The 27,378-nt window shown below is 35.9% G+C and overlaps 2 protein-coding genes across 8 annotated transcripts in view; both read left to right on the top strand.

Moving 5' to 3' along the window:
• LOC133527283 (potassium voltage-gated channel protein Shaker) overlaps positions 1–27,378 on the top strand; it is a 315,532-nt gene that overhangs the window by 170,608 nt on the left and 117,546 nt on the right. The window lies entirely within an intron of this gene.
• Positions 987–27,378, top strand: part of LOC133527541 (uncharacterized) — a 50,990-nt gene continuing 24,598 nt past the window's right edge. The window contains exon 1 of the mRNA XM_061864596.1: positions 987–1,311. Within this exon, the coding sequence (XP_061720580.1) occupies positions 1,002–1,311 (310 nt within the window). The 5' untranslated portion in view covers positions 987–1,001. The remainder of the gene's footprint in view (positions 1,312–27,378) is intronic.

Here is a 27,378-nt window from a genome sequence, read left to right on the forward strand (position 1 = left end):
AATATTGAGACAGTTTTGCTCCTAAGTGTATTATTAAAATGGTATCAGGGCGCGGGTGGACACTACTTTTCGCTAAAGCTAGCGTTTTCGGGATCGTTGACTATATACATATTTAAAGGTCCAACCTTTACCGGTAACCGGTTTTTACAAAACTTCGATACATGTGAAGACATAATAGTAATTAGTTTGCAAACCCATTACCAAATCAAATCGCGGCTCCACCCGCGGCTATCCGCCCGCCGCCGCCACGTCGCCCGCATGTCTCCGGCAGCGCTGTTGAACCCACCACAATAACACTCAGTTAAACATAATTACGTTTCTTCATTAGCTCCTGAATTTTGTTATAATATTAATATTAATAGTAATAAGACGGATATATCTTCTATATCATTTGTATGGTTAATGAACATATAACGGAGTTACTTAATATAACAAATTTATATGGGAAATATCCCAAGACTAAGAGTTATATACATCTCTAAATGGCCATGATTTGTTGAAATGTAAGTCTATTATTAAAATATAGTAAGTCAGTATATTATTAGCTGAGCTACCTATATAGGTACCAATGTCCGCGTGGGATTCGGCCACGGCCGGATTGATATCCAATGCCATGGGTATACTTAATAGTACATCATAGATATCAAACACATATAGGTATGAAAAAAAGTTATAGAAAATTGCATCAATATCTGTATGTCCACTTGACCCGTTGTTTCTTTCTATATTTATCATTTGTACCGCTGGAAACTTATTAAATAGTGTACTGTTTATAGAAACTTGTAGGGGTCGATATTATTATGAGTTACTCTCGGTTAAGTAGCCTGTTGAATCTCGGTAGTTCTGTAAAAAGAACTGGGTACACAAGTTTGTTCATTTTATAAGAAGCATAAGTTATTTGTGACCTTCGCTGTAAAATGTACTGTATAGAAATTTTTTGCTCGCGCATTCAGGATTAGCGGCCGATTGTACTAACTTGTTGGCCGCGGGCCGGTACGAAAATGCTCTTAAAGAAAATTGGCAAGAACTTCGTGTCACTCGATCGGGAATCGAAGCTCTTTGTGCTTCCGCGCTCTAGGACGGGTGAAACGCAAGAATGCGGCGTGCGTGCGGGGCTGCGGGGCGAGAAGCCTGCGGGGCGGCCGGGGGATGCGTCGCGGTGGCGCGGGCGGCAGGGCGGCCGCGGCTCTGGCGCGTGCCGCAGTAGCGTGGAGGCGGCGCCACGGACGCCAGTCTCCAGCTCTTGCCACCGGCCCATGCTGGCGCGGACCGGGCCACACCGCGCCACTCGCTCCCTCACGTCACGTGAAGGCTAGTACTCGCTCCGACCCGGTGGTTCCCGCTAAACCTACGGCTCGTCTCTATGAAACACACATTTCTACTTGGTGTTAAACAACTTCTCGCCACACTAGCGTTCAGGAGGTTTCAAGACAAAGCGCGGGGTAACGTTAAGACAGCCGGCAGTCATTGCGCCTTTCTCCCCCACTCATTATTGAAAACTGAACCATTTTAAAACGTTTCATCCCTCACCATTCATGGTTGCAATTGAATACAGCTTTTTAACGCCTACGCAACTGCGAACTCGCCTACTCCAAGCGTACAAATGTCCAACTGGCGGCTCGTTAGTTAATTGCTTAACGCCACACGTCTCAAAATTCAATTACACGCAAGTAGGTAATACTAATTGTTATTTACAGCTGCCACCAACGTTTGATTACATTAATAATATACTTGTCCATTTATTTTATATATAAATCATTAATAAATGTGACACGTATTTAAACTTTGCCAAAATTAACTGTGACACAATTAATTTACCAAAATTATACAGTAATTTTTCAGTATTAATATAACCTAGCGAAGCTTTTGAAATACAGCCAAAACCTGTGTATAGAAAGCACCATTTACCAGCACGCTAATGTCACTACCAGTGGCATCCAACACAGCACCTACGTCATATTTTAACCTAGATTTTAAATCTGTTGTCCTTCCTATCAAAATAGACCTTAATACATATGAAGAGTGAAATATTAAATTTGTCATAATTAGTTCATGATTCATAATATACAGCAATGCCGTAATGTTCCACCAATTAGTTATAATTTGAAAAGATGAAATAATATACTGAAACTTTGCCGACAATGTTACGTCGTAAAACAAGGCAATATGGGTAGAAAAGAAAAAGCTAATTTGACGTTTTGTTTTCTCTGCTGGCATTAATAATAATCGATATTAAATTATATTTTATGATGCTGTCGAGACAGTATAATATGTTTGTACAATAATAGATGCTTCCTCGCCGTGGTGACCATGCTGCTACTTACAAAGTGTGAAGATGATAAAATAGTTGACCTTCGACTTAACAGCATTTTTTATTTATTTAGGCGTCAAATATAATAGATACTTGCTTGGAGCGAATTCATAGTCCAGAAACCGTTTTGTGATCTGATCTATACGTATATCTAGACTCTACTAGGTTCTGTAATAGAGAAACAGTTATTATTAGTGGGCATGAGGTGGCCAACTAACAGCTTGTCACTCTGAAAAGTCATATAGACTCCGTGATTCTGATTACAATTTTTGTATAACGTATTTATAATTTTATCATATCATATCATAAACTCTCTAAGATGCGTTCAAAACCGCAAATTACGAACAGCGTAGAGGTGCACTGTTTTAACACAACCATAATTTTATTTGTGGAAATGTTATTATTGCATCATTATAACTTCAATATTGATTCGAACAACTCTGAAAAACAAAACCATGTTGATTTGGCCTCTATTCTAATATCAGTCGAGATAGCGTTTTATTTTAAATGAAGTGTTAATTACAAACATTTTTTTTTAATTTTGACAAAAGGCGCACGTTACTGAATATCGAACGGTATGGCAGTAGGGCCGACTCTTGTTTGTTTCTGAATTTAAAAAAAAACTTCGGTTGTGTGACATGTGTGAAAAAGTTTGCATTTACCGCCATTTGACGTTTCTTTAGAACTGTGTCGTATGAATAATTATTAGACCGTAGTTTGACTTCTGTACCCCTAGTGTAACTTTGATCGACATCATAACGTGACGAACGCGTTTGCGTTAAGTTTCATTTTGTATAGGATTTTGAGTTTCCAAAACGTCCCGCTTGGCGCGCTCTTTCGAAATCCAATACAAAATGAGACTAAACGCAAACGCGTACGTCACGTTTGGAAATCGAATTTATTTACACTAGAGGTACTGACCCTTGTGGTGTAGGCTTCAAGAAACTCGATGTTACTATACTGAAAAGTGGTGCCGTTTCCACCACCGGGTCAGGCAGATTAGACTGCGGTCTAATAATATGTACACACAGTTCTAGAGATCAGTTCTAGTTCAGTTTATCTTTTAATTTGTTTGTATATAATTTTTTTTGTTGTTTATAAACTAGCACCACTTTCATGTAAAATGAACGTTCTTTACATTTTGGAGATGCTACCTGCAATCCGCGATAGGGCATCGAAGCCGCAATGCCGGCGATAACATGCGGTGTCTGAACACATCATATTAAGTATGTACGTCAATCATTACAAAACATTACGTAGCTACGCAATATGTAACAGTCAAATAAACTACTATACACCGTGTTTTTATTGAATTCCGTTACCTTCGGGGTATCTGTAAGTACGTTTAAGGAAACTAAATATTTTAGGCTTAGTTAATTTCCAAACATAAATATATATTTTTTTATCAAAGTTAATTAAATGTTGCAAATAGCGTTGTTGGAACACTGACATTAAATTTAACTCAACCAAACAATTGAAAACTGGGACATCTCAATGTCATTTCGAACATCGATCGTCCGAGATTTTTATACTACATCGGTGGCAAACAAGCATACAGCCCGCCTGATGATAAGCAGACTCCGTAGCCTATGTACGCCTGAAACTCCACAACATAAGCATAACTGCATAGTACGTACGTTTAGTAGCAAATGTATTAACAAGTACTAGCTTCTTCTGATAATGTTCACTCACTTTCTGCTACATTTACACAATCGTATGTATATGTTCACAAGTTATTTTAAACTCATTAAGAATGTCATCTTAGCAAAAAATTACTGGTCTAACTCTTTTCTACTTGAGGTAGTCAGGAAGACTTTCTACTACAAGCACTGAAGTTGTTTTATATAAGTGTTGGAGGCATTTTTCTTTTAAAAAGGCAAATACACCTAAATTAAAAAACCTCCGGAATACTTTATTCTGAAGTCAATTTGAAAAATGTCATCTATTATCATGAAAAATCCAATAAAAATAAAAACATGTTTTTAACTGGAAATCTTGTCTGTCAGAAGACGCTGTATGTGGCTGAATAAATATAGAGGTACGGTGAATTATATACCGTAAGGTTGGGGTACTTTAGTCCTACAAGGTTACTTACTCTTGTCTACCCATGAAAATCCACTTTACTGAATCTTGAAAATTATACTAAACGCTTAGACAAAAACAGATTAATCACACAATATCGTTTTAAGACTTTACTGATTTCATAAAATAGGTTTTCATTGGTGGGCAACGTAGCCTTGTAAGGCTAAAGTAACCCAACCTCACGGTAATGCTAAAAATCACAGGCAACGTAACGGTATTTTATGACTGTATTTTTAGTATGTAGTTTAATATCCACACATCCATCCATCCAGCCGCAGAGGCGGAGTTGGATCCAGAGGCCGTGAGTTCAAGTCTCACCCAAGACAGTAATTTTTCCACTTTTAAATTTATTCGAAGCTTATCCACATATTATACAATAAAAAAAAACATATTAGTGTCCACGCTTTACTACATTTTAATACATCAAAGGGCTTGGGGCCCGTCATCTTTCCATAAAAATGTCAGGTTCGGTATCGTATGTCGCTTAATAGATTAGACGCTAATACTTCTATCTCTTGTAAATCAGATGGAAAACATCTCTCTTTCCTGACTTACGCTTAGCTACATTCCAAACACAGTATAATGCTTACATAAATACTTCGCGTGCAAGGAAATTGCTGGCTTAATAGAATAATTGGCGTGCATTTTCAAGTGTTTATAAGGCTATTTGTTAGTATGACATGAATAATGAATGTCATGGCTCAAGAAACATTTAATTCTATTAAGGGTTTACAGCATCGCGTAGTATAATATAATACACAAGCCTTATTGAGCTTATCGTGGGACTTAATCAATTTGTGTAATAGCGTCCTAATAGCGTCCTATAATTATGATTTTTCCTACTCCTCTACTGTTATCTGTCATTTATGCATTCATTAACACGAATATAAGAACATACATAAAAGATTTCAAGAAAAGTCTATATTGTCTATTCCTCATAAAAGCTCTTGTGCTTTTATAAGTTATAACGTTACTGCGATTAATGGCTACCAACCTAACAAAACCAAAACGAATACAGTTTTAAACTAAGTGCATTGCTGCCAACTTACAAAATATTCATTTGGTTGCATAGTAAAAATAATTACTTCATAAGTCAGAAACACGCATGTGACACCCGTAATATAGCAACACCCATAGACTACGAAGACCGCTTAGCGTCGCTTATTAGTCTCCGTAGGCTACGGTGGCCATCATTGAGAAAAAACTGTCCAAAAAATTAATTTAGCAAGTAGCAAGTACCAGGGCCTCATGAGTTACGAGGAGGTGTCGCCGACCGGCCGGCCGCGGCCCGGGGCGGGCCGGGCGTGTAACAAGGTATGCTCGCGCGTCTTGGCTATATACTTTTGCTGTAATTTGTTTACCTAAATTAAGATTTATTTTTGTTGACTCGTAGGAAAAATATTGTATGCAACGTTGTATAAGTAGGTCAAAAATTCTCGTGGCGTATTCCTTTACAATGTTCGCCTACGCCTTCGGCTCCGGCTCACATTGTAACTCACGCCACTCGCCTTTTTTGACCCTTCTTATACAACTGTTGCATAAAATACTTTAACGGTTTCCTAGCTCTTCTAATAATGGCTAATAATCAGTCGAGGTAGTTGAGGTGTAATTTGACACCTTGGGACCTAGCCAAGGTGACAATCGTATATCGATAAACGCCAAATGAAAAGAAATAACGTATCGGGATGACAGATTCTACGAAAAGTCACGTGGCTATATGCATATATGAGTGTTTTCTATCAACGATTGTCAGCTTGGATAGGCCCCCTTGTATTATTTTTGATATAACTCTAAAAATGACAATAAGAAAAAAAACAAGTTTAAATGATTATGTTGAATTACCCATGTTAATAGATAGTGCAAAAAAATTGAAAATTTATAGGAATACCTGGGTAGGTTAGGTTACACCCCAAAACTGCCGGACGATCTTCTGTGACACTATCTGCGGTAGAATGAATGTATTTGTTAAGCGTTGGATGACGACTGGAGCCCGACGATTGGCGATACAAATTGACCGGTGTATTGTTTGTAATAGTATATTCAAAACCAAACATGCTCAGTATGTTCAAACCCAGGCTTGTATCAATGAGGTTTTTGGAACTCATGTACTACAAAATGCCATTTCGTAATTACCAGTCCCTTTTCGGTAAAGGAACATAGTGCCCATAGTAACCGGACCAGACTAGATCCAATAAAGCCTAGTTTCCCATCTGGTTTGCAAGGTCAGAGCGAAATGCGTCTGCGTCAAGTCTTATAATTATGTTACCAAAAAGTGCACTCCAGGCTCGGATGGAAACACGAAGGCACTAAGATGTGCAATTGCGCACATTTTATTACTTATAATAGCGAAACATATTTGTAAAATATATTTTTTAACTAATAATTCAACTACATATTACTTCATTATAATTATTACCCCTTCAAGGTTGCTATTTTACCGCTCACCCAGATTTACTTAGCCGAGAATTTTCAAAGTGAATTTCCGAAACCTGATTCTCTAAGCGAGGTCAATTGGTTTCAGGTAACAAATACCTCCGTTCGATCAAGTTCATGCAATCAAACTAGATCAGATCGTTACCTCACCAGGTAAAATAGGTATACTGGCTTTTCCAAACTAGACGTCATAAATTGCGCCTATATTGCGTGATGGGATGTCAACAACGGAGACTTAAAACTGTTCAATTGTGAATAAGTTATTGTCAATTATATTATTAATTAGGTATCGTACATATATACAATATAAATATATTCATGATAAATACTACCTACTTTGTAACATTATGCAATTGGCAAGAATAGTCTGAAAACCGTAAATATTTGAATGCACTTCAAAATTCCAAACGTAGGAGGGTTCTCAATTCAATTGCATATTTTTCTACGATTTGGAAAATTGTTTTTTTGTTTGAAAGTATAATACTAACAGATTAGTGCCATTTTTTGATAAATCCAGTTCCGATGATGGAATCAATGAGAAACGAGGGAACGCCTTAAATGTTATAGGTAAATAGTGTTTTTTGTATTTTGATCAACAAATCAAGCATTCACATTCATAAAAGTGACATTTGGTAAAGTGGAACTGCTGATCCGATTTGAACTGCCGTTTGGCGAATAGTTGTTCGTTAAGTTTGTGAAGCAAGTTACATTTTTAAGCAACATTTTTCTCAAGGTCCAGTTCCGAGAATGATGGGTTTCACGAGGAAGCTAAAAACTCTTAAGCATTAATTATAGCGATTTTTAATTGTTATTTACTTAATATATTCATTGCCAGGGACGTGCTAAGTGGGTTCTTTGTTCATATGGGGGTTTACAGAAAAAAAGTGTACCCATTTTGCCTGAATTATTTTTAATATCCATACAAAATTTATTAGTCAATTTTGCAACGGTCCATACAACATGTATGGTTAACTGTGTTTCAAAACTGACAATTAAACGCGGGTCACTTTTTTTATTGCTTCAATCGATAGTGCTCCTGATTCTGAGTAAAAATAACCCAAAATTTCTTAGGCTTCAAAAAGTACACTTTTTTTCTGAAAATGTCCATATACGCTTTTTGCTAGAATGCAACTCTTCCATGACAAGTATTTTGAGTCTTTCGGCTAAATAATTGTAATTGTTGTAAGATGCAATAAGGTCGTAAATCATTTCAAGTCGGTTTATTTCAATTAAAGATTATTTCTACTTCTATTATTTACTACATTTCTTTAGCATAAGCTATTTACTTCTGACTGCAATTGTGCATTCTATAGTGTTAACTTAAAGTATGCAATTGAAAATAGATTTCGAACTTTGGAGACTGATCGCCGCCTCGCTTATCGATCGACCCTGTTTAATGGAAGTTCAATCATGATTGGAAAATGAGATTTTAATCTGGAAATGTAGGATTCTCAATGTACTTTTACTTAATTATTGTTGGGCTTTCGAAGCAATTATAGCCGGTAATATTGTCTTTATCAGAAACCTCAATTAAAGGCCCAGTAATCCTTTTCAAAAACCTATCCAAAGCCACCCCATCCAAGCCATCATAGGGTTGAATCGGAAAAATTAAGCCATCCCACTTTAAGTCTACGGGTGGTACTCTTAAAATTACTAAACATGTTTATTATGACTTAGAGATAGATTAAGGCCTGTACCGAAAAAAAACTGTTTTCAAGCCCCTGTAATTTTGTTTCTACGCAAGATGACTACGGCGTTCTTACCGCGTTAAAGTCTTATTATTATATTATATATTCCAATATAAATAATTCTGGATTTACGCTGTTTGACTTTACACCGGTAAATAGAAGAGATCACTGAAAATTGGTATTTTCCAAAAAACAAGAAAATTTTTCAACATCCTACATGCCTGATTTCGAAACACTTAAAATTACCTCGGAGTTTCATGCATTTCATAATAAATAACTAATTTAATATGTTATCTCTTGAACAGAGGCCTCGAAGCGGCAGATCTCTTGGAACAAGTGACCCTGGGCCCATCTCAAAGGTTGCTAATAGAATTTGCGAAAACGAAGCATACCTGTCATAATTATCGTAAAAACTGTGGGAGATATACGGCTAAAGTTCAAAGAACTACGATGAAAGAAAATGTGTGTTACTTTATTCTAGGCCATGTCGAAAAGCATATAATTTCCTTCGTAGGAGTACAAAAATCGTATTTGGTAGTTGACATAGAATAGAGAAAGAGCTCCAAACGTCTGCACCTGCAGTGCCGTCTTCTCAACTATTATTGGGCTCAAAAGTGTATTAAAATAAAAGAATGAAACTGCCAAAAAACATTAACATTTCCAGCAGGTGACGGACTGATGCAGGCAAATATGAAAAACGGGTCCGTAAAAAAAATATAATTAAAAAAACTGACAAATATCTAAATTAAAAGTCGCTTTTTATTGTAGTCATTCTAAAAACCTTAGTTTGTTCTCAATCGCATTTTTTTTTTTCTTCATTTGAAGTTAACAGTTTTTTTTTCGGTACACCCCTTATGGTTTACTCCCTTATGGTAGTATATGGTTTACTCGCAGTGATTTTGAATGGTCAAATACCGAGATTCTCGATCCTATGTAAAGCTTCTAGCCTCACATGGCGCCGCCGTAAGCGGTTATTAATTGGCCACAAGACTTGTAAACGTATAATGCATGTGGGACATGTTGGATATGCCCAGCAGCTATGTGCTTGGCCCTTCAGATAATAGTAGGTTACTTTACTACAGTGATCGCCATCGGTTAAAATATACGTACTGTGCAAACCTAACCTATACCCGTACCACGAGTCAGTGACAGTGTCAAAAATGACGTATACGCTATCGAGAATGTAATTTACTTTCTATACATCTCGCTCGCACTTATATGCGAGTACAAGCGAGATGCATAAAAAGTAAGTTACGTTCTCGTCAGCGTTTATGTCAGTGCCGAACTGGTGGTAGCCACACTTGTGATAGCCACACTAGACAACTAATACTTACGGAGTGAATATAAAATTATTGTAAGGTGCTTTTATTAAAAGTTTATTGATTTGAGATTATAATTTTGTCGGCAAGGTTCACTTTTTATTTGGAGCACGTACATACATTTCAAGAAGTTACTTTAAGTAGGTAACAACTTGTTATTAAAAAGATCGTGGACAAACGCTTCTCCATACAAACGAAGTCCCCATTTTCTTAACTGGGTATTGACATTATTTAGGACATATTTTTACACAATTTAATGCATATTGACCATATCTTTGTCCGTTTTTAGGGTTCCGTAGTCAACTAGGAACCCTTATAGTTTCGCCATGTTTGACGACCGGTCTGGCCTAGTGGGTAGTGACCCTGCCTATGAAGCCGATGGTCCCGGGTTCAAATCCTGGTAAGGGCATTTATTCGTGTGATGAGCATGGATATTTGTTCCTGAGTCATGGATGTTTTCTATGTATTTAAGTATTTTATAAATGTGTATATATTATATATATCGTTGTCTAAGTACCCGCAACACAAGCCTTATTGAGCTCACCGTGGGACTTAGTCAATTTGTGTAATAATGTCCTATAATATTTATATTTATTTATTATTTATTTATGTCCGTCTGTCTGTCTGTCTGTCCGAGGCTTTGCTCCGTGGTCGTTAGTGCTAGAAAGCTGAAATTTGGCATGGATATATAAATCAATAAAACCGACAAAGTCGTACAATAAAATCTAAAAAAAATTTTTTTTTAGGGTACCTCCCCTACACGTAAAGTGGGGGTGAAATTTTTTTTTCGCTCCAACCCTAGAGTGTGGGGTATCGTTGGAAAGGTCTTTCAAAACTAATAGGGGTTTTCAAGAAACATTTTTTGATAAAGTGAATATATTTGGAGATAATCGCTCCGAAAGAAAAAAAAATGTGTCCCCCCCCCTCTAACTTTTGAACCATAGGTCCAAAAAATATGAAAAAAATCGTGGAAGTAGAGCTTAAGAAAGACATTAAATGAAAACTATAGCGGACATGATCAGTTTAACTGGTTTTGAGTTATCGCCAAAAAAAAATCCTTCATAGTAAAAAGACTTACTTTAATTAGGTACTGATTATGCAAATTTGCCTATTTGTTTAACTCGGGTGAAAAGTACCGTTTCATCCCTTGGTTAACAATTTACTATACTTTAAGCTCCAGTTTAGCTTATTGTGACGGAAGAGTAACTACGGAACCCTACACTGAGCGTGGCCCGACATGCTCTTGGCCGGTTTTTATTAGTTATTATATGAGCATTAATAATAATGAAATGTGTTTTTTGCTCCTAACTCTTATCATAATCAAGAAATTGAAAATAATCAAACAAAGAAGCCTAGCTTTGTTCATATAATCGTACATCTAATAAAAAAAAAATATTTTCCATTATGTCAATATCCAGAGAGGAAAATGGGAACTACGTTTTTATGGAGAACCGGTTGTACCCTTTCCTCTTAAGAGGGCAATTAACGTAAGGTACCTTGGCAATTTCCAAATAGAGGAATGCCGCATGATTTTTTGACTTAAGCAAGAACCGATAAACATGCATATAAGTTGAGTGTTATACACACTAATAGACTAATAGAAGCTATACCATAACGCTATGAATTATGATCTCATCAAATCCACGCACACAAGCGTAACTTTATTATATTATGAATGCCAGTAAGTATAGAGCACTATTTTAGTACATTATTGACGAAGGTACTAATGGTCAATGCACACGTATATCTTTTCCGTCTATGTTTTTGAATACACTGGTGAGATTGTGAAACAAAAATAGAATTTTAAACAATCGTGATATTCATAATACAATGGAGAGCTTCTCAGTCGAGTACCGTGTTTAGGCAACGAAGCTTGCTGAGTTGCCTAAGTAACGTACGAGATTGAAAAGCTTGATTATGTCACTATAATATTGTATACAACACTTTTTCTACGAGTCATCTTAAATAATACTTCTTTTACTATAAAACCTAAATATTTCATGAAAATAGGTAAGTATCTCAGCAGACATAAATTTAGTACAAAAGACATAAACGCGTGAAGTCGCGGCGGGTCGTTATTGGTAATTTTTTTTTTGACTACAGCGTATCGAAAAGAATAATACATAAACAGTATGCAATTATAGTTTGGTATACGAAATCTTAATTCAACCATTCAAGTCGACAGGAAGTACAAAAAAATATATAATAATTTAGTTTATTGCATAGTAATAAATTACTGTTAAAAAAATTCTACGTTAATTCGTAAACGTATTCATTTGTGAGAGTCAGAATGGCGGGTGTACCTAAATAAAATCAAATGAAAAGCATACCATATTTTTGTACCTAATTTGTACTATTTAGTACCTCGTTTAAAAAAAATGTACCTAATGGTACTTAAAGTTATCATCAAAAAACAGGTCACCCGCCATCCTGACAGTCAGAATGGCGGGTGTACTTTATTACGCTATGATCCCGTGGTTATTGATAAATTCTATAAAAGCGAAATTTTTGTACCTTCACATTCAATTATAATATGAGCCATTTTATTTGTGGTTTCCAAGTTTTACTCATTTTATATTTTGCTTGCTATTAAAATTTTGCAGGCGTTATAATTTTTCACGTTATCGATCTGATTTTGAAGAAAAAACGCAAAGGTACAATTATTTTAATTACGCCAGGATTTAGTACCTTTAATGTTTAATCTGTTAAGTTCAAATAACTTAGATAATCATGTTTTAGAAAAGAGCAGGCGCAATTACAAAGAAATCTTCCTAAGAAAAATCATGCACTTAAATGTTTGTTTTTCACTGATTGTTGGCGATTAATCAAATAAAAGCCGCAAATTATGCGTGTTTGTCAGAATATTATTGTGATGAGTTTTATACTTCTTTGGGGGATATCGATGATGTCCTTACTTTGCTGAACATAGAAAATAGTACAAATTAGGTACAAAAATATGGTACGCTTTTCATTTGATTTTATTTAGGTACACCCGCCATTCTGACTCTCACATTCATTTGTATTATAATAGACAATAATTCTTAAATAATTTGATATGCCAACAATTATATAATGTCAACAATGGTATTCAAAACAATGTAAATTAGGAAAAAGTAGCAATTGATGAGTGTGACTTAAATTATTACTACATATCCTCGTAAGTATTGATTTGATTTATTTAAACTTAAATATAACTTCTTTATTTTTATATTCCTAAAATTAAATAACATTAAGCTATTTATTGGTGAAAGAATGGAGTATCTATGTGTAACAGCAATTTTTTTTAATCTTTAAATTTGCACTAGTGAGTATGCGATAACGGAGAAAACAAAGGTTAAAGTTTGAGACAAAAAAACGCACTTGTACTTTGAAGTTATGGTATGGTTAATTTCATACTAATTTTCATACTTTCAGGATTCTAAATTAAGTAAAATCATGTAATAAACCTTGACAGTCGTAATGTCACGGTTGCCTAATCATAAAAATTGAAGAAAAAATAAAAAATTTAATATCTCCATTTTGATAAAAGAGTAATAATCATTATATTAAGTAATTAGTAATTATGTTGTACGTTTGTGGACTAAGCGGAACCCTGGGCAGTCTACACTAATTATTGGGTTCTAAACGGTACTTAAATTGGTCATAAAAGCGTTACAATCAAAATCACAGATACTTTAGAGTTAAACGACTTTCAGGCAGTTTTGTCACTTTTCACTAAATTGCCCGGAACTCGGAAACTAGAGTCGACAAAGTGGGACCTTTCACTAAACTTTGACACATTTTATCATATAATAAGAATTATTTGACTAGTAGAAGGAGATTGGGGTTCAGACTCTTAATAGCCTCTAACAGAAACCTTTAAAACAAAGTAGAGAAACAGGACGTGAATGAATGAAATAGGTAGAGTTAGACCAAGCTAAGTAGGGAGTGATTTTGATAGCCCGGACTGTGCAAGAGTTATTTAAACATCATAATTTCATAGAAGTTTCACATTTAAAGTAACACTTGCACAGTCTGGATTATCAAAATTGCTGCCAACTTAGTTTGGTCTAACTTTATTTTATTTTTCATTTCTCAGGCTCTGAAAGTGGGTCATTGTTTATCTATGAAGTCAGTACGGTTGAAAGTGGTACGTTTCGTCCCAAGGGTTGAAAAAAGACACATTCCTACACTAGGTGGAAACAAATAGAAAAATATTGTCCTACTTCCCCGCCTGAAAACATAAAACAGTTCTAATTTTACTCATCTCCGTACTGGATTTATTTTATCTTAATTAAATAAGTTCTGTAAGTTAAGCCTGAAAAGATTTTGTTTGGCATTCGCCGTATTGCGGATTTTCAGTGGTACTAATGGCATACTCTTTGACAACAGACATTGAAAGTCATCGAATGTCGAAAATGAAGAATATATTTTGCGATTATAAACGATTTTAACACAAAAAATCCAAATATGATTCCTAAAAATGGAAGAAAATATATTTTGAATACGATAGAGTTAGTGTAGGTCTATGTTAAAAACAATATAGTACATTGTAGGAGAGGCCGGAAAACCGCTCAAAGATGGACGAGTGAGTAACTTTTCCAGCCGAGTCATTACATAGTGATTTTCAGGACTACTGCGAGGAAATGAGAAAACATTTGCATAAGAACTTGAATAGAAATTAATATTTATATTGGCGTGAACTGATGTATTTTTGCCAAAACATTTCTATTTTCTTCACTAGAAGAACTCATTTTTATAGCGTAGATACGTGTTTCTTGTATTTTTTAGCCAAACACAATTTACACTTTCCAATTCAGTAAGTATAGTCCGTCAAGCAGGATATGTCAAGTATGATATATTTTGGTGTTCTTTATTTTTTGTACGCTGTTGATGTTCTAAGAGTAACCATACAAATTACAAATAAAGAGGTTGCCAACAAAATGGGTACTTTTGATTCTTGCGTTGCCTTTTATGGACGAGTGACAAACCTGTAATAATCATAACTATACAGGCTGATTCAGGAGACGTGAGCAGGATCAAGCTTGAGCATTCAGTAAGTTATAAGCAACTGTTTCGTACCAGTATTTGTGAATTTAACGTTCTTTTATTTTTTTACTGTTCAAAAAAAATGTTATAATTTATTTACGCCATGTATGGTCACCCTATTTGTTTTATCCATAACAAGTGACAAATTGAATGTCATCGGAGTCTGGTTACTTTTGAAAAATCGTATCTCACTCAAGTGTGACATTTTGTTTTCTTTATAATCAAACTGCTGTCATAACGGTTAAAGAGGTTTTATCTTTTTTAATTAAGTGTTGTAGAGTGTCCATGATTGTAGATTATCAAATTTGTTCTTCCCAAAAAGTTAAATAACAGACATAAAGCGAGATTGTTTTACTTAAATATGATGATGAACGGTTCATTAACATTTACTGATTGTGTAGGCTTAGTTCTGCTCACGTCTCATGAATCACCCTGTATAAGAAATAAGCACATATAAATACAAAACAAGTGATATTATAACCATTATGTTTATTATAATTGCTAGATATTTACTAACTTACCTTTAAAATATTTAAAGATTTCCTTTAATGTTCCTTTAAGGTATGTAAAAGAAAAGTGTATGTTTTCTTGACGTCTATTTCGCATTTAACTAGTTACTCGATTTAACACTGTAAGGAAACTGCTAATATATACATGGTGCCCATGAGGAAAGGGAAAAATTTTAACATCATATTCCTGACCATATTAGTAGTTGAAAATGTTAATTAATGTCTGCAAAATTCGGCTTTATTTTAGAGATATTGCCATTTTTGTGTAAAAAAAGTTGTAAGTAAATCACCAGTACAAAACACCTTTATTATTGCGACGTTGCAAGACTGACACGTCTAAATTGACTGCATAAGTCAAATCGACTTGGATATTGTCATTGAGTTATTCACCCTCAGAATATTTTCTCTCCCAAAACACAGAACACAGAACATATGAAGAATCTAACAGTTTACGAATTAATTGGCAGCGTGCAATGCAATTGCCCGCAAGCCAACAACAAGTTTTGAATTGTGAATCGTTTGTTCTCGTATTTACTAGTAAACGTGGAGAGCCACATACCTACAACATGTTGTATTTAAATGAAAGTGATATTTGTTTAGGAGATTAAATGCCTTTTTCCATGACGGATATGGTAGTAAAAGGTAGTAATGTAGTTTCAAGTTCGTTTTGTAATGGATGGGGTTTATTAAAAGTTATCTCATTTAGCCCATAAATTAACGTACACAATATCTTTATTTTAGAGAGTTTATTTTATAACACTACAAATTTAGATAACTAGAGCCTGATCAAGATAAGTTTGCAACGCAAGTGTTATTTTAAACGTCAAACTTCTATGAAATTATAACGTTTACTTAACACTTGCACGGGTTGGGCTGTCAAAATCACTGCCAACTTAGCTTGGTCTGACTCCAATAATCTATTGACGCGTAGAGTAATAAACACTTGTTACGTAAAATAGTTGAGTGACAATAAGATAAAAGTCAGTTAAACGTTTTTGTACTGATTGTCTAGTATCTAATATGTATATATGTATATATCATATATCAGTTAACTAAAGAGGTTGAAAAATGATTAATTATTACGAAAATATTAATTATAATCATACTTACTCTATGTAGCGTGACGTCATTTTTTCGCCAACGGCGGCCTTAGGTATAATATTGTTATTTTTTTGACAAAAGTATCAAACAAACGTCGTTTGATACACGAGCAAATGTGTCGTTTTAATTTGCCCCAGGTTTTGTCTCTCGTAACACTCGTGAAATAAGTAACGTTACTTTTACATGAAAATGTATTTAACTACCTATAAGAAATTATTGATTTTGCAAAAAAATTTTATACTACATCGGTGGCAAACAAGCATACGGCCCACCTGAGGGTAAGCAGTCTCCGTAGCCTATGTACGCCTGAAACTCCAGGGGAGTTACATGCGCGTTGCCGACCCTAAACCCGCCCCCTCCCCTTCGTTGAGCTCTGGCAACCTTACTCACCGGCAGGAACACAATACTATGAGTAGGGTCTAGTGTAATTTCTCTCTTTATTAAGTTTCCTCATACTCGAAATGAAAAGTATAACACTCCACCTCGGCTGAAATGGATGCTTATATTTCCGTCCGCTGGCATGAAAGTACTTACCTAATGGTTCGTGTTATGAATAAAACTGATATCCGTTTTGTGATGACCAGCCCCACTCTGTCCCACCGTGCCATGCTCAGTGTAGGGTTGCATAGTTACCCGTCCGTCACAACGGGCTGCCTTGAACGGGGGTCGGGGGCTATTAGTAAGTATCATATACATACTCGTAACAGGTGAAACGCAGTCAGTTACCTTCGCATCACTTTGTACGTCTTTTTACTAAAAAGGGACGACTTTTTGCGGTTACTCAAAAATGGCTCTGATCATGTTACTATACCACTTTCTTAAAATGTGTGATATATATATATATATCCATGCTAAATTGCAACTTTCTAGCACAAACAATCACGGAGTAAAGCCTCGGACAATCAGACAGACAGACGACCGGACATAGCAAAACTATATGGACTATAGATCTTTCAGAACGCAATAAGTTAAGGATAAGGTCGCAATGAGACTAGTATTGAGAATTTCTTATAATGTGGATCGTTAAAGGATTAACATGCTGATATCTGAGCCAGTGGAGTGTGAAATAGATGGCCCTGTAAGTGAATAATTTGTAATATAAACGCAAGATAATAAATAATAAATGATAAATAAGCGCCAAACGTGATGCACTTTTACTGCAGTATTTAGGGTAGTCCCATGATGTAGTCATGACATTAGTCACGAAGTTAACTTTCCGAATTTAAAATGTAGGTGCACTGGCATGGGCTTAGCGCATTATTCAACGGCACCGGCACGACTCTCGGACGCTTCTAGTTTTACGATTGCGCATTGCCTGTGTCGTATTACAAGCAGTTTATTAATGCAGCAGCGCTATTGCAATACAAACTATTTAGGAGCCCCGTCGGGGTTCTTATAATAAACACGTACTTATGTATAAATCAAGCCAAATATAAAACGGAAGTAATGTGAAATAGGTAGGTAAAATGTTTGTGCAAATCAATTACTATTAAATATTATTACTTTCATGCTTAAAAATTGGAAGGTCTATTAATATCAGTTACCTATATTAAGAGAAATTGAAGGTTTACTCACAGGAAACACAAAGAACTGTGTCAATATTTAATGATCATCGATTTTCCAAATATCAGTAGTATAGCATGCGGTTGTTCTTTGAGCACGGCTATTCTATAATATTTTTGTTACGCTTAAATACTTGCCTTGCACTTTCGGATTTCGTAGTAAACAAGAAACTCTTATAGTTCTGCCGCATAACTCTGTCTGCATGTCTGTCCGGCCGCGTCATAGTGCAGATATTAACTAGGTTAGGTAAGTTAAATGAGTAAGAAGACGTCATTAGTTTTTGTGTTACATTCAGTATGTTTATTTAGTCACCTGCAATAATTTACGGGGTGAATAACAGGTCATACTGAATAACTTTTATATGGAACCAACCCCGAAAAGAAATTGACTATTTCATACATTTTGGGTGTCTTCTCCATGGAGAGTAATTTTATTTCGCGTTTTCGGGGTTGGTCCCATAGTAAAATTTGTTCAGTATGACCCATATATTCACCCCGTAAATTATTGCAGGTGACTAAATAAGCGTCCTGGATGTACTTAGATACAAATCTTTGGGTAATAGGTATCTACCGTTGTAGCGGCTATGGAATTTTAGGTACAATGAGCATATGAGGTGCCTTGCCTTATTCTTCAATAATCCGTGTTTTTCTGTAATGTTATAATTAGACAAACGTTTGATAATGGGCTTATCAACTCATCATACCTTGCCATCATACATTCACGTATAGTAATTAGTTATTATCTAATTTTCTTGCCTTACTGGCTTTTTTTCAATACTGTGACCCTTAGCGTAAGCGTGAAATTAAGTAAATATTTGAAAGAAATTATTAAGTTTGTTATTTAAAAAATGGTACTAATAATAATTACGCTTAATTAAATATAACCTAATGCGTTAAAACGAGGTATTATTTCCGCCATCTCCACTTATTCCCGAGAAATAATAATGAATAGCGGCTAACAATGAATAGATAATGAGGGGAGGCAAGCTTTTCCTTCTTGGATAGTTGACAATGGGTGAAAATATGCTTTTTAAAACATTGCCTACATACCTACGTAAAAAACAATATCTTGCAAGAATTTCTGAAAAGAAACAAAAAATATTTATATGTACACTTAGTCAATGTAAAATATGTTAACTATAGCTACCGCATTATTGGGTTAGAAAGTCTAGCATTATAGAGTAAGTATAGGGGAAGGCGGGGTGACACTGGAAATAAGATTAATTATTTTGGATAGATATATTTTAAAAAGTTATACATAATATCAATTTAATTAGTTTATTTAATGTTTTAGACGAAGAAAGTGTTGAAAGAATCATGATGGGATCAATAGAAACGGCTACCTACAAGGACACATGTCAGTATTGACCTATCCAGGCGGAATATCAGGCGGCTGAAGCAGAGAGGAATAATTGAATCAAGAGTAACCTCTGAACAAAGCCGTTATCCTAGTATATACTTGACCAAGTTTTATAATGATAAAATGCTTATCGTAGTAAATTTCAAAAATATTCACCTTGGCACTCTGTTACATAGAAACCTCAGGGTTTCTACTGGGTGCGGAAAATGAACTACATTCGGGTGCGATTGCCGCGGCGTTACTGGGACATCGTTGCAGACTAAGAGAAAAGGGGAGCTGAGCCCCTCTTCAGATTTGGAAATTTTAGGTAAATATATCCGTCGCGCTAATGCTAGAGGCTCCTATAATTAGTGCGATAAGGACAAATTGAATATCACGCTTCTCGTTGTGGCGTAGTCGATTGTGCCGTTTTACGCATTGCCATTGTTTGAAGAGCGCACTTCTAAAATAAACAAATACAAAAAAAGCAAAACAGTCCGACAGAGATTTTGATAACATTAATCTGAGTCCAAAAATATTGTAATTTCTCTTGGGTCAAAACCACGGAGTAAATAGTTGAGTACGTTTGTGTGGAGAAATGACCACCGTACTTGCAGAGGCAAGTGCAATTAAGAGTAATTGGGTTTCTCTCGCATGCCGCATTGCCGTCGCAATTAGAATGTTCAATTCGTTACTCATTCATCAGATTGGCGAAGACATTTCGCATATGCCATTGTTTCATCCACAGAAATATCAATATTATCTATGGTTTCAACGCTGCTGCAATCGCAATCCGAATGTTACCTTTAAAAGCAACGATTATGTCAAAATACGAGTATATTTTCATTTGGATTGTTTCACAATTTGGCTACAAAATCTAGCGCCGCAGTTAAAAAAATTGCAGCTTTATATTTACCCGTTAACGGAGTTTTATAGTAAACCACCGTTATAAAACAATTGGAAAAAAGGCTACCAACTACTATAAAAGTATACTTAATGGACGTACTTTTTCTCCGTTGGAGCCGTACTTTTCTCAGTAGAGTTGGCAAGTAGCCAATAGTAGCGATATTTTAGGTCAGGCTACACACAAGGTTTTACCTATATATCAATAAATTATAAAAGCTAAAATATCCTTAGTTAATAGCGTATGTATAAGTAAATACAATTCTCAGATATGTAAAGTTACCGTGTAATAGCTTTAATTACATTTGACTACTTATCAACTAAAAATTTGAATCATGAGATTTATACCTCAAGAAAATGAACCCAAATATGGGCAATCAGGGAAAATAATTCGGGTAGTTTTGTAAATTGGTACAAATTACACCTTGTGGTGTCCAGATGGGTTTAAGGTACCTTTTTCAGATTTTTGCTTATATATCGATTTTTTTTATCTTCTTAGTCATATACTCTCGACAGAGTATTCATGATCATTGCTGCCGTATATACAAATACAGAATACAAATACGTTTATTTCATTACTTTATACAGCAGTTCATAGGTATAAATGTTGGGTAGGTACATAATAAGTAGTCCATCTTAGGTACAAAGAGTAGGTCAGTATTTATCTCAACAATGTGCAACAATTTGATTGTGTAAGTAATGAAAAGGGAAATCTCGAATACCTTTACGAAAAGCATTATAATTAATTGAGATAAAAGTTTTACCATAAAATTTCCTACTAATTTGGTTACGTTAATTTTTACTCTACGATCAATACTTTAGGAGCAACAAAGATACAAAAAATAGACGATTAAAGCCCACTGATTAAGTTGTTCGGAACTTTATGTTCTAACTGACCGGCCGATACCGACCGGCGGACTGTTAATTAGTGGGCCCCTTAAGACTCCGCTGTCCGTCCGTCTGTCACCAGGCTGTATCTCATGAACCGTGATAGTTAGACAGTTAAAATTTTCACAGATGATGTATTTCTGTTGCCGCTATAACAACAAATACTATAAAACAGAATAAAATAAATATTTAAGGAGGCTCCCATATAACACACGTGATTTTTTTGCCATTTTTAAAATAATGGTAGGGGAACCCTTCGTGCGCTTGTCAGGATTTTTTCGTAATTGTTCATCATAACTCAATTTTATAGTTTTGAATAAGTAAGTAAGTAAGTAAATATTATTTATTGCACCAACAATTATACATAAGCATATTATTAAGTAAGCTTAGTCACCTGCTGACCAATATAAAAAAAAAAACCGGCCAAGAGCATGTCCATCAAAATAGACTTTTTGCAAAAACTCAAAAACGGCTAAACCGATCTGAACCCCTAGTTAAGTCTCATTTTGTATGGGATTTAGAAATAACGCGCCAACCGGGACGTTTTGGAAACTCAAAATCCCATACAAATTGAGACTTAACGCAAACGCGTACGTCACGTTTCGCTATCGAATAAATTTAAACTAGAGGTACAGGTTCGCTATAGTTTTTCTTGAAAGTATTTACTTAACTTTACTCATGTTTTTACTAAACTTGAATGTGTTTACAAAACCTTACACTTGGCCTTTGTTTCGGAAGTTAGGGGAAGTAGAGTGGGGAAAATATTTTTTTATCTTTCAGAGCGATTATCCGTAAATAAACGTTATGACGTTTATCAAAAACGTTTGGTATGTTCATCTGGATACCATAAGATATAACTGTACCAATTTACAAACCTTCACGAACTATTTCTCTGGATTTTATTAATGTTCTATTATAATTTTTGCCAAAAATGATATTTATTTAAACATGCTTTTGTCTTTACGTCCTCAAATTATAGGACTCCTTAATATGAGATCAACTTCGGGGGTATTATAACGCTTAGCTACCAATAAGTTCTACTAATCACCTTTCATCAACTCGATAATGCCGGACTATATATACCTCGGGATTACATGTACATGCAAATATCATTACGATACCACTTGAAAGTGGGTAGGTTAAAGACTTGCAATATTTTAAATATTAGTTTGTTATTTAGTTACAAGTTATTAAGTGAAATCAATATTCATTAATTAACAGAAGTTATAAAGATACTGTATTAGGTATTGTATTTTGACGACCGGTTTGGTCTAGTGGGTAGTGACCCTGCCTACGAAGCTGATGGTCCCGGGTTCAAATCCTGGTACCCTCAACACAAGCCTTATTGAGCTTACTGTGGGACTTAGTCAATTTGTGTAATAATGTCCTATAATATTTATTTATTTATTTATTATTTGTAAATGAACCTATAATTTAATAATTATATTGAAAATACTAATTCATTTTGTGGGAAGAGGCAAAATGAGATAAGATGAAATAGAACGGGCATATTTTCTGTTTAATTACCAAAAATCAAAGTGACCAAAGAAATGAAACATTGGTAAAAAAAAAAAACCCGGTTTACAAATGATTAATGTCAGTCGGTTTTTGTACGTATTATTTAACATTTTAGAAATGATTAAATGATAGTTATAATTTATTAGCATTTTGTTTATTCATAACTATATATTGGCACAAGTTTAAACTCAGTAATATATTGGCCTTAGAAATCGGAATAGTCCCGTCAAAATACTCGTATCAATAAAACCTGCCTCACCAAATGCTATATTTGAGGTTTGTGTTGAACAGTCAGCCTCAAAATTAGCATATCAGACTACGTTCAAGTTAGTGGTAGACCATTAACTTGCCAAATGAAGTATGTTTTTATAATGAACAATAATTAGACAGTGACAAATACTTTTGAACAGGAAACAGTAAAGAATATATCTCTATTTGTGGATGGCAGATACTTTTAGCAGGTTGTTTTTCCATTAATTATGCTAAATATTCAACTAATAGATTTTATTCTTAAATGCAACTTCTGCTTTAATATCATTGTAAATCTAAATGGTTTTGCATTACAGTTGTGAGCTCAGATTTGCCCCTATCTACTGAATCCTTACCTTATTGGCTGTAATTGTGAAGCCAATTTCAAATTTGGTGGCAAATTGGTCGCTTTCAGAACTTCCTGATTACTCAGGACTAAAGGACCAATATTAAGTTATATTTGCTAGCGACATGAGTTATGATCTGGTGTAATATGGCACCAATGGGTATTTGAATAGTGTAAAATCTCAAGATAAAGACTCTTTGATTAGGTATAAAATATATCTGCATTATTAACGAGTTCATAAAAATGCTTTATATATTCTTTTATCAATTGCTACTTTCCCGCACTAGTGCAGGATTGAGCACTTTCCGTACCTAAATATATCAAAAGTTTAAAGGGCCATATGTACTGTAATAAAACGTTGTATGATACACATACACATGTGAATAGGTAATTCCTTATTTCCGCACTTGTACCGTAAATATATTTATATATGTATGTATGTATATTAATGTATCATATTATTTATGTACGTATAATTTTGTGATATTTTTTTGTCATTTTACTCTGTATTCTGACCCTGCACCAATTAGGATCTTTCGGTTTGGCTCATGGTTGACTGGTAGAGAATGCCTTCTGGCATTAAGTCTGCCTTTTGTACTCTTCATGTATTGTGCAATAAAGTCTAAATAAATAAATAAAATAACTATTTTATTTGATTGTAGTGTTTGGTAGCAACGATGGCGCGCGCATTTACTCATGCCAACCGAACTGCCTTCATAGAAGAATTATACAGTATCGATTTGTGGAATCGCCGTGGACGCACGGCTGCGCAAATGGCGTCATCCACTATAAATAGTATTAAATATCACTTTGAAATTTGTTTTCCATTTAAATTGTATAATCCTAAGAATCAATACTGGGTATCAGATAACATTTTTAATTTAAAACAATTTTTATTGGTCATTATTAAAATTGGCAATGTATTTCCAAATAATGAACGCCTTAAACAAATAATTGATAACACACATAAGAAGTATAACGAGCTCGTTAGGCAGACTAAATACGACCATTATAAAAATACTATAAAAAAGAACCAAAGTGCCTCCCAATCCATGTGGCAAATAGTAAATAAAGTAAATAAAGGAACGAGGCAGAACCAGAACCTCACGGTCTTTGGCAGATTTTTTTTGATGTTGTCGTAGACTCAGACGGGACCGTTCGCTCGATGCGATGCGAATGCGATGAACAGGATGCTCCGAGTGCCATGAACTAACGTCTTGCGTCCGCGGCTGCGGCATGTGGTGCGCTGAGCGCAGACCTGCTGCAAGTGCGCGCCGCGCTAAGCCTTGTCCGCGCGCCGGCCGACTGTAGCCTGCTCCTCCGTCCGTTCTCTGCAGCTGAGGTATTTCGAATAATTAGGTACTAAAAACATCCCACACAAAGGCACTAAACATGTATACGGCATTTCTATGGAGCTCATATATACCGCTGCCGCTCCCCTGTCACCTGTGCTGACGGATCTGTGTAATCAATGAATTTTCGAAGGAGTTAATCCCTCCTCCTTTAAAACTTGTAAAATTTCTCCTGTTTAAGGAAAAAGGGAAAGGAGAAGATATTGATGGATACAGACCCGTCTCCATAATACCAGCACGCAGCGGTGGCTAAGATGTTCGAAAATGGCCTCAGCTCGCGATTAACAGAGTTTCTTACGGCTACCGATGCTCTGTCTGAACGGCAATATGCCTACCGCGCGGGTCACTCGACTTGCACGCGAGCTGGTGCTATGTATGTGTGCTGGTGGTGGGCTCTCGCGAACAGGGCCAGCAGGTTGCTTTGTTGTGCTGCGACCTGGCGAAGGCGTGCGATGTTGCCGACCACAGTGTGCTCTCTATCAAACTGCGACACTATGGCATAAGAGGTAAAGCTCACGCACTCCTTAACAGATATGCTTCATGGTAGGTCCCAGACAGTGGTTGCTGACGGAGGTACAGTGAGATCGGAAGCGATATCGACGGCAATGGGAGTTGCGCAAGGGTCGTCGGTGTCGAATATACTTTTCTCGCTGTATCTAAATGACCTCCCGAAAGCTATAACAGCAGGAGAAGCTTATATGTATGCCAATGACGTCGCTATTGTAGTATCCGCACTTATTATAGATGAACTCGAGCTGCGCCTAAATGAAGTTGCTAGTCAGGTTTCGCGGTATTTTAGTGTGAACGGCTTAGTACTAAACCTAAAAAGGACCCATTTCCTGCATTTCCATCTTGGAGGAAGGGATCCTAAGGATCTAATCGTACTCGTGGACCATGTCAAAGTAGGGCAGGTCCAAAACACTGCATTTCTGGGTATTTAACTTAATAGGGGCCTCCAGTGGGAAGCATATACTATTAAAGTTTGTAACAAACTGGCCTGCACTGTGACGCCTGGCAAGGGTGGTGCCCAGGGATGTGGTAAGGTCTTGCTAATTTGCCACTGTGCACTCGATCCTCCAATTTGGCGCGGTGCTGTGGGGCCGCGCTGCCGAATGGGAGCGTGGCTTCCGAGTGCAAAAAATAGCCGTCCGAGCGATTGTGCAGGTAGGACAAAGTACATCTGCAAACCGCACTTCAAAGACCTCCAGATACTCACGATGCCCTTCATGGTATACCAAGTGGCTGTATATGTGCGATGTCACCTTAATGAATACACGAGAGGGGCTGACGTCCACGGTCGTAGCTTGCGGAACGCTCATAAACTCTTGGGTGTTAAACATAGGTTAGCTAATTCAGCGAAACTAACGCCCGTGATGGGGCCGACTGTGTACAACCGACTGCCGGGTCATGTCATGAATGCGCCGTCATTAATGAGCTTTAAAATGCAATTGAACAAATGGCTTATGGAGCACACTTTTTATAACTTTAATGAGTTTATGGAGTACAAAATAAGTACCTAAAAGCTTACATTTAATATTAAAATTATTTTATTATTATTATGTAAAATGTTACAAATCATGTTTTGTAAATAATTTATTTTAAATAATATTGTGACATATAGAATATGGCTAACGAAAATGCTGACATACAATACATTATGACTTAAAACTTTATGGGAAACAATTAACATATTTATTTATTCATTAGGCGGGCCCACACAGAGCGAGCATACGCGCGAGGCAATTTCCTCACGGCCGCGGCGGCCGTTGTAGATATTGGAGTCCTTTTTTCTTGCATCGGTCATTGAAATCTTTTTGTGGGTATTCTTCATCCTCCGCCCGGGTATTCTTAGAGCCACATTTACAGGGTACTAAGGGCCGTAACGGGGATTCGTACCTACATGTCATTGGATTGGACATGGGTTTTGGACCATAAGCCCACCATTCTGGTCCAGTGCGGATTGGTGGATCCAGAGGCTCGTTCATTACTCATCAGGGAGACCACGAGCACTAAAGGCTGGTTTGGGAACCGTAACATGGCATTCGGACCCCTTACATCCCCCTTTTGTTTTTATTTACTTTTGTACCTAATTTTTGATCGTAAAAATATGGCCAAACAAGCTAAGAGTACTCTAGTTTTAAAGAAAGAAACCGAACAAGAGCGAGTTCGATTTACTTGCGCACCGGGGGTTCCGTACAAACTTTGGATTATCTCATGTAACTATAAAGGCGAAGGTCTTTTGAACAGAAGTACCTATACTAAGTATAATTGTGTACAGCGCCATTTATCGGCCAATTGTTTAACTTGCGCGACGTAATACACGTATGTTGGTTTTTCGAGGATAATTCTATCATATGAACTGATTTCAAAAATTGATCTTTTATTTTAAAAAAAACGTGTAAGTATTTATTTAATGTAATGGCTAACAAGCTTAGTTACAAATCTAGCAAAAATATGTTACTTTTATCACGAATACAGCTGTTTTAGACGTATGATGATTTCGAACATTTTTAAGCTCTGTACCCAAAAAACACATTTTTCTCTTGATAACAGTATGTTTCTGAAAGAGCGATAGATGCGATGTATGCGTTGGTGTTTATTGCGAGTTCATACATTTGCTTTTTATCACTTGTAAGTGGCAAATGTATACTTATAAACTGGTAACACTAATCAGTAATCAAATCGTAAACAGGCCCTAATGTGAATGCCAGTCACACTTACGCCGCAGACACTTACCTGTATTGACCTTA

This window comes from Cydia pomonella, chromosome 1, assembly GCF_033807575.1.
Source record: "Cydia pomonella isolate Wapato2018A chromosome 1, ilCydPomo1, whole genome shotgun sequence".
Classification (NCBI taxonomy): domain Eukaryota; kingdom Metazoa; phylum Arthropoda; class Insecta; order Lepidoptera; family Tortricidae; genus Cydia; species Cydia pomonella.